Source organism: Stegastes partitus, unplaced genomic scaffold, assembly GCF_000690725.1.
Source record: "Stegastes partitus isolate 25-593 unplaced genomic scaffold, Stegastes_partitus-1.0.2 Scaffold2087, whole genome shotgun sequence".
NCBI classification, from domain to species: Eukaryota; Metazoa; Chordata; class Actinopteri; family Pomacentridae; genus Stegastes; species Stegastes partitus.
The window spans coordinates 54,667-63,764 of NW_007579818.1; the positions used below are offsets into that span (position 1 = coordinate 54,667).

The window sequence follows — 9,098 nt, forward strand, 5'->3', positions numbered from 1 at the left end:
CACAGACAGATAACCTCCATATGCATGGACAAATAGTTTTGCCCCCATACAACCAACCGTGATGTTAAACCAGGTCCGATGTTGTAGAAGCTGGTGAGAAGATCTGCTAAACTGTGAGGTTCGATGTAGTTAAAAGCTGAAGAGAAGTTCATAAAAAAGCAGACGTACAAGGTCTTTGCTCCTCCAGATGTCCAGGACCATGTGACTGTGCTGGACCTGCAGGAAAACTGTTGTGGGTCCAGTTCACCTGAGTTAAAGCCACAATCTCATTTTGATTATTTTTTCAAAGGTTTTAATAACCAAGGAAGTGAGTGCAACCGGACAAAAGTCATTTAGGCATTTGGGGGCTTTAGACTTTGGTACAGGAACAAGAATCGGTTCCTGCCAGAGGCAAGGGACTCCAAGCTGGAGTGACTTTGTGAAAATGAAGAACAACATGTCAGCTACTGGTTCTACACAGCTACAGAGTACATATGTTGTCTGGGCCAGAACTTTTCCTCTCCTTCACTGTTCTGAAGAGTTTAAAGAGCAAAGTGAAGGCAATTAGACTGACCCAGTGTAGATATTAAAAACCAGTCACCTACTCTGTCTTATCAGCACACCTTTAGAAATACCTACACTTCAGCCCTGAGGCAAAGATCCACAGTCATTCCGAGTCCAAAGACAGCAGTCACTGCCCAAGCACTTCAGTCAGACCGGAAGTCATCATGATGAATATCCAGCATCAGGTTAGCAGCTCATTCAGCCTGAAACAACTGCTTCAGTTTGCTATGAACCAGCAGCATTCAGAACACTGCAGTTTACCAGCAGTGCATGTATCGGCGCAGGGCTGAGTTCAGTCCGGCTGGATGGGCCTTTAGTTACCTGAGCTCCTCCCACTAAGTCTCTCTTCTCCTCCTCATCACTTGTTTCCCAGTTCGGCTGGATCTCTGAGGTCTGAGCTATGACAGTACTTCAACATATCCAGGACATATTTCCATTAACCGTGTGTCACCACAGTCAAAGCTGGTTGTCAACTAGTTAGGTGAACAAATTTGCAGATAAGCCTGTTCACATGCAAGGGGCGGAGCTAGCACCAGATGACCAATCACAAACAAGAACAGGTGCAAAGCTGCATATTTTTTACAAGGAGAACAAATCCTCAATCAACACTTGTTTGAAATATAACACAGTGAAAGCAAGATTCAGTTCAAATATCATCATACACCACAAGATTGTATAACAAGATTACAGACGCCATCCCTTTATGCTGAAAGGCTAATTATTGACAGACTAAATAACCAAGTAGCAACAGCCCATGGTGATGTGGACGATGAATTCAAAAACCTCACATTCACTGATATTCTGATGGTGCACAAAACAGCTGTATTATGTCAACTAGTGGTTTGGAACGATCTGGGAGCCAGAAGAGAAGCAACACACCAGTCTGACTGTGGACCGTCTGATGAAGTCAACCAGTTCAAGGTTTTGGTATTTAATCAGAGTCTGTTTTAGACAGTTTTTACAAAGAAATGTTTCAGATCTTTTCGTACTGTCTGAGCTCTGCTGGATCTGATGGCGCTGTTGGTCAGTCGGAGACGCTTTGATGTGTGTTCATCTGTTATCTGGACAAACACGGAACCAACTCGGAACAAACTCTGGTTCACAGTGAACCTCCTGCATGTCTGTTTAAGACCCCTCCACTGCAGAGTCATAATTTCTTTATTTCATCTTGCTTATTATCATTTTATAGCTATAATTCACAACAAGAACATGAAGCAACCCTGTCTACAGACGGTTCTGGTAGGTTCTGGAGGTAAACGGTCCTCCTATTGTCTAGAACTGGTTCTGACCCACCACCATCACACATGCTGATATGAGCTTGGAAAGTTTACCCAGAATGCACTTTGTAAAGTTTCCTCTGGTGACTGATCAGAACCAGAACTATGACTATGACTCTATGTCAGAGACATTAAACTGGTACCACTATGAGACATCCCATAATACTGATGCTACCAGCTGAACAGAACCAGGTCCAGGGTTCAGACTGAGACACCTGGATGGGTGTAGAACTGATCTGTAAACTGGCGCTGAAAAAGTTGGACTTTCAGCAGCAGTCGGAGGATTGTTGAAGACCAAAGTGAGTCAGTGTCTCCTAAAAAACACGTTTATCTCTAAAATTAACCTCTTTTCCAACTCAAAGGTTCCACGTGTCTTAAAGGAAATCAGCGATCACAGCTTCAACCTGATCAGTCGACTCCACAGTTCTGCTCCACTCAGGAATGTCCATCGCCAACATTTCAGATCCAATTTGTGCCAGTAAGCCCAGGTTTTGATAGGTTCTGTAAAATCACGTCACATGAACCCTGGTCCACGTCTGGAAAGCATGGCTTAGCCTCCAGGCTGTCTGGCCTCTGAAAGACCTGATGAAGTTCAGGGCCGTAACAGCTTCTGCAGTCTGATGATACCAGGCGGTCCTGCCCAGAACCTCCCTGAAGATTTCAGGTTGGTAGAAAACTGGGACGCTGCACAGAACCTTCGTCTGATCTGCTTCATGTTCTCAGAATTCACAGACTAACCGTGAATATGTTGTTCTCAGGAGATGGAGGTTCCCCTTCAGGTGTACACAGGTGAAGTCGGCCTGTAATTCTCCCAGAACTCCATCAGTCTCCAAAACATCCCAGAAACACTGTTCAGTCCAAAAGGCTCTGAACTGGAACTGACCCAAAGGCAGGCGAAAGCGGTTCTCTCTCTGCAGTCAACAAAACACCAAGTAGTGCCTCCACACACACCTGAAGCTCATCTGGTTCATCAGTGGACCTGCAGCTCAGCTGAGCAGATCCGATCAGACCAGAACAGAACCTGGTTTCACTCTGTGTCACGTTGGAAATTTTCAGGTGAATTTTAGTTGAATGTTATTTTACAGAGTCCATTTGTCCCACCCCAGGTTTGTCAAGAAGTGTTCTGTTTGCTGTTTGGAGCGAAAACGAAGAATTTAATGTTTTCACACCTTTTCTCTGGTTTCACCATCAAAAAGCATCTCACCTGTGAAGCCATTTTGAAGGTTCAGTATATCCAGAACTCAAACTCCCACTGGATGGATCCAGCAGAGGACACGTTTCTAACCACTGGTCCTTGAAAAAGGGAAAAAGTGAGAAACTGTGTCAAGCGAAGTTGGTGGTGTGGCTCCAGTGTGGTTTAGAAACTAAAACATTGTGAAAAAGTTTAATAGCTTCCTTCAGTGATCTCAGAAAGTGAAACCTGAATATATTCTAGACTCACACACACAAGGTGAAATATTGAAATAATGTTTTAGTTGGAGTTTAGATGATCACGGTTCATGGACATCACAAATCCAGGATCTCAGATTATTAGAATATTTCATTCACAGCTAGTAAGCACATGACTATTCCACCGGTATAAAGCGCTTTATCTGAGGGTCCAGTCCAGTGATGAACCTCAGTCATGCAGAAGGCTGCTGACCCGAAGGTTGTCCAGGAGATGATCATCAACACCTTCAACAAGGAGCCTCAGAAGATCTCTGCTGAAAAGGCTGTTAGCAGATGATTGTGTTCCACATCATGAAAACCGACTGAAGGTCAAAGTTGACAGGAAACAGTAAAGAAGCAGCAGAGATGATCAGCCTTCAGAGGACTGCAGAGAAAAGATGGTTCCAGAACTCTGGAGAACTTCACAGGACCGAGGCTGGGGTCAGAACATCCAGAACCACCAGACGTCTCCAGGAAAAGAGCTACAACCTCACATTCCTGCTATCAAGACACTCCAGAACCAGGATGCTACTGTGCTTGATAGAACCCCACAGAACCCTACAGAACCCCACAGAACCCTACAGAACTCCATAGAACCCTACAGAACCCCATAGAACCCCACAGAACACTACAGAACCCTACAGAACCCCATAGAACCCCACAGAACACGACAGAACTCCACAGAACCCTACAGAACCCCATAGATCCCCACAGAACACTACAAAACTCCACAGAACCCTACAGAACCCTATAGAACCCCACAGAACACTACAGAACTCCACAGAACCCTACAGAACACCATAGAATCCTACAGAACCCAATAGAACCCCTCAGAACCCATCAATACCCCATAGATCCCCACAGAACTCCACAGAACCCAACAGAACCCCACAGCACAGCCGAGCTGAAGGCTGCCATCAGACTGAGCTTCGTTGCGTCTCAGCAGAACTCCAGGCTGCTCAGCTCCATGAGCCACCGATGCAGGAAGTCAAAGTGAATAGATGGACATCAGAAGTTGGACCTTTGTGTTCTGTGAATCCTGTTCTGACTGAGCTCACGAAAGATTCTAATAATCTGAGATGCTGGATTTCTGGTGTTCATGAGCGACGAGCTACGACCTCCAGACAAAACGAGACTTCGGTGTTTCTTTGTCACATGGCGGTACCATCGCTTCAGTTTTCACTTTCTGAGATAACTGATGGACCGTACCGGGCTTTTAACCAGAGTTGGTGTTTGGATCGGTCCTCTGCACATTTCATGGCCCAAACAAACACATTAATGAAGAATCAGCAGAACGTGAGTCAAGCTGCTGAAAGAAGAACAAAGAATTTTACATGAAATCTCAGATAAATCCATCCATCATCTCTCCACCTTCATCCTCACTATGGGGGGCGGAGCCTATCCCAGCTGACTCAGGGTGAAGGCAGGTTCACCTGGACAGGTAACCAGTCTATCACAGGGCTACACTTAGAGACAGACAACCAAGCACACTCACATTCACACCTACGGACAATTTACAATCACCAATTAACCTCAGCATGTTTCTGGACTGTGGGAGGAAGCCGGAGAACCCGGAGAGAACCCACGCTGCACGGGGAGAACATGGAGACTCCACGCAGGAAGATCCCGGGTGTCCTCACCGGGACGCCAACCACCGACCTTCTTGCTGCGAGGCGCTTACAGTGCTAACCACCGAGCCCTCAGATAAATTCAGCACAAAGTAAAAGTACAGCAACACTTCAGATGATGTAATATTTCTGTAAACTGTACACGTACTTTATTTATTTATTATGATTCTATTATTTTATTGGAAACAGATTTTTATTTGCAAACACACCAACAGGTTTCATCTTCTGTAGAGAGAACTGCTGCTGTCACTCATTCAATCTTCATTTGATTTATTTCCTGAAATACAGTCAGTGAAGCTACTGAAGACATCTGTTGTTTGATCAGGTAGCGCCCCCTGGAGGACAAACAGACTCACTACAGTTCAGGTTATTTATGTCGAATCAGTTTAAATCTTTCAGCTCCGACAGATTCCATTAAAACACGTAAACCTTTAAGGAACCGGAGTGTGACACGGACAGATGATGGAAACGTCTGTGATCGCATCCCTCACAGCTGGAGCCTACAGACCTTACAGACTCATCGATGAGCGACTGGAATCTATCACGAAAACCCACTGACAGCGACGGCTGTATCACAGCAGGTCAGATCAAGATCATGAGGGAGCTTTCAGTCCCACCTCTGCTACTGAGCCCTTGTGCCTTGTTGTCTGGATATGGCTACAAGATCTGAAAAAGCAGTGGCCCAATCAGCAAGCTGCTCTAAACGGATGATCTGAAGTTGTACAGCAAAAGCGACCAGGAACAAGCTGGAGAACTGAAAATAGTGAAGCAATTCAGTGAGGACGTCGGTATGGGATTTGGCTTAGAGAAGTGTTCCAAGGTCACTTTCAAGACAGGTCTGGTGCCTCACAGCTAGAAGGTCTCCGGTTCACGTCCCGGTGAGGACACCCGGGATCTTCCTACGTGGAGTCTCCATGTTCTCCCCGTGCAGCGTGGGTTCTCTCCGGGTTCTCCGGCTTCCTCCCACAGTCCAGAAACATGCTGAGGTTAATTGTACACACAGTACACAGTACACAGTACTTATACTGTGTGTGTGTACATTATACATGTTGTAGAACCACCTTACGGCATCGTTAATGAACACAGGGTTTCTGGAGAACTCAGAACTGCACTGTTTGGGCTGCAGGAGTCTGACATGCGGTTCAGGAAACTTCTGCAGAACCAGAACCTGGCTGGACCTCCTGCAGTTCCTCCTGGTGGCCGCTGAGCGGCGCTGCAGGCTGCTGCCCCGGAAGTAGAACTCGGCGTTTCCGTCCAGCTCATTGTTTTGTTGCTGTCTCTGCGTTCCGGTTCTCCAGCAGCAGAACCGTTCACCTACCGTGCACCACCAGAACCAGGTTCTGCTTGTCTTGCCGCTCAGATGTATCGAGGTCCGGCCAGACCTCAGCGGAGCCCCGCAGCTCCGCAGGCGGCTGGAAGGTATCCCTCCCCGGCTCCCTGCTGGGGCTTCCCCGGGGCCCGCTCCCCGTACGGAGGCTCCCCCCGGGGCTGCCCCCCTTTCTCTCCCGGTTCTCCTGTTTACTCCCCAGACTCCAACCGAGGGTACCGGGGCGCTTCTCCGCGCGGGTTCGGCGGCGGGTCCCGGTGCTTCGACGGACAGCGGCGGCGCAGAGGAGACGGTTTCCGGCGGCCTCAGTCCTTCTCCCCCTCTGCGGCTCCGAACGTCCAGGTAACGTGACCGGATCAGAACCGGACCGGCTTTAATCAGAGCTTTTCTATCTGCTTCATTTTGACCGGCGGACACTGACTGAGAGCATCGATCAGTATCAGTAATCAATACTGAGTATCTGTAGTCTAAGTCTCATAGCTTAATCGTAGCAGCTGGACTGCTTGAGTTCCTTGAAGACGTTCCACCTCATCCAGGAGGCTTCATCAGCTCTGACTGACCGGTTGGGAGTTCCACATACCACACACTGCAGACACGACCGTCTGTCCTCCCTGCAGCCCAACATCTGGACGTTGTCTTCAGATGAGAGTCCTTTGTCCCTGAGATGCAGGTGGATGCTGAGTCCTGTCCTGAGGAGCTTCTGTGCTGAGCCATGCCTTGTGGAGCGGTGGTTTAGTCTCCCTGATTTCCAGGTCTGGGCTTTCCTCGCTGCACTGGACTGCGTTGCTCTGTTTATGTCCCTGATGTTGTCCTGCAGGGAGGACAGACAGTTTGAGAGGGGGTGAAAGAAGCATCGAACTGGAAAGACCACCCCTCAGCAGAGGTGGAGGTCTGAGGCATCCCCTCTCACCTGTTTACAGTTCAGTCCTCAGATCTCTCCCCAGGAAGATGAACCCACATCCACACCGAGCCACAGAGACCCTAACGAACCTCACTGTGTCAGGGGGAGCACTAACGAGTCACATAACGAGGGGGAGGAGCAACAAACCCCCAAATGAAACCCAAACCCAGGTGTTAACGTGTCCTTCAGGATATCAGTATGTGGAACTCCCAACCGGTCAGTCAGAGCTGATGAAGCCTCTTGGATGAAGGTGGAACGTCTTCAAGGAACTCAAGCAGGTCCAGCTGCTACGATTAATCTACCAGAAGAACCAGGACCCGGAGGACTGAGAACCTTCACAGACATGTACTATAACCGGGTACTATCAGTAGTATAACCGGGTACTATCAGTAGTATAAGCGTGTACTGTCTGCAGTACCATCTTTGGCCACGGTAGTCAGTGAGTGATCAGGGCGACCATGTTTCTGTTCTCAGTCTTCAGATGCTTCAGTGGAGAAATACTTCAGTCCGTCGATGCTGCAGGATCCGTGGAAAAGTCTGCAGCCAGTCACAGCCGCCGGCACCAGGAAGCCGACGTGACGGCGAAGTGAGAGCCGGCACCATCAGCAGGACCTGATCTGAGGCCTGAGAGTCACCAGCAGCTTCAGGGACCAATGGCTTTTACTTGACGTGTTTTTAAAGGACCAGCTGACGTGTGAACGCTGTGGAACGAATCCTCTTTTATTCAATTAAAAGAACAAAAGCTTCTGCTTCAATTATTGTTTCTTCTTTCATCTCATTTTAATTTGAAAGGAAAACTGGGCTTTTTTTGTGGTGAGTGAATGACTGGTTCTGGTTCTGGTTCTGGCGTCACTCTGAGCGGTTCTGGCAGCTGCTGCTTTAATCACTGTGTGGAACATCTAACTCTGATTTCTTCTGTGGTTCTGTCAGTCTGATCCGGCCCGGTGCTGTTTAACTGCTCTATGTTCTGAACATGAAGCGTTCTGTCTCTGATTCTTTTAAAAACTGAGCAAAGAAGCAGAGTCTCAGACACAGCTGATGATCAGAACCATGGTCCGACCCGAGAACACCATCAACTGTCGTATTTACATTAAACAAGAGCTTCGCTACTAACGAGCTGGAAACAGCACACGCACATAGAATCACTCATTTTCATCCTGGACCAGTCTGACATTCGAACACCTCACAGTACTTTGTTCAAAGTAATCACACACCTGTCTGACAGGGTTGGGCTCAGCAGCACATGTGGTGTCTTCTGACGAGCAGGTGTTCAGCTCGTGAGGTGTTCCACCTGTGACCAGGTGGAAAAACACAACACCTTCATCTGAACCACGCATTCAACCTTTACTCTATCTGACCTGATAAAAACATCTGGATTTGAAAAGCATGAGGTGAACATGGTCCTCAGGATTCTGGTTCAAGTTTCAGGTGATTACTGAGCCAGTATTAATGTTATCTGATTCATCCAAGATTCATCTTTTTTGAAGCATTCATCAAACACGAGAGGAACGTTTCTGAAGCTGTGCAGGTTGCTGCAGGAAACAGCTGAAGGAGGATCAACTCTGTTCCAACATCTCAACTCTGAAAGAGGAGCCAAATGGGAATCTGTAAATCAGAGTTCATGAAGCAACTTTCACACCTGCACAACATTTTCTCACCAGTTGCTGCTTCAGTGTGCTGCCACGAGTCTCACTGTTTACTGTCAAATGAAAAGTTCCACTGTGACCTGTGGAACATCTGGGTTAGGGTCCTGGTGTGCTCGGCTCAGCAGCTCATGTTCCACCTACGCTTTCTGTGTGTACGACAGTCTACTGGTGTTTTCACACAAATTTCATCTGTCAGCAGCTACACACTGAACGTTCTGCTGAAGGTTTGGCTCAGTCAATGATCCATGTTCAGTTCTCGTCTCCCTGCTGCAACTGTTCCACCAAACAAGCCCCCTTCACTGTTTTACAGCAACACTGTGACTGGTTTAAAGAAACGCATAGTGTGAA

The 9,098-nt window shown here is 47.6% G+C and overlaps 1 protein-coding gene across 1 annotated transcript; it reads left to right on the forward strand.

Annotated features, from left to right (window-relative positions):
• Positions 1-6,104: 6,104 nt before the first annotated feature.
• Positions 6,105-7,859, forward strand: mplkip (M-phase specific PLK1 interacting protein). Its single transcript, XM_008303870.1, has 2 exons — positions 6,105-6,545; positions 7,579-7,859. The coding sequence occupies exons 1-2, from the start codon at positions 6,237-6,239 to the stop codon at positions 7,681-7,683; spliced, it is 414 nt and encodes a 137-aa protein (XP_008302092.1). The 5' UTR covers positions 6,105-6,236; the 3' UTR covers positions 7,684-7,859.
• Positions 7,860-9,098: the final 1,239 nt, after the last annotated feature.

What these genes read in the sequence shown, in the direction of transcription:
- mplkip (XM_008303870.1), top strand. Translation starts at nt 6,237, where the DNA reads ATGTATCGAGGTCCGGCCAGACCTCAGCGGAGCCCCGCAGCTCCGCAG. An exon ending in CTGCGGCTCCGAACGTCCAG is followed by an intron (nt 6,546 to 7,578) that starts GTAACGTGACCG and finishes TTCTGTTCTCAG; the next exon opens with TCTTCAGATGCTTCAGTGGA.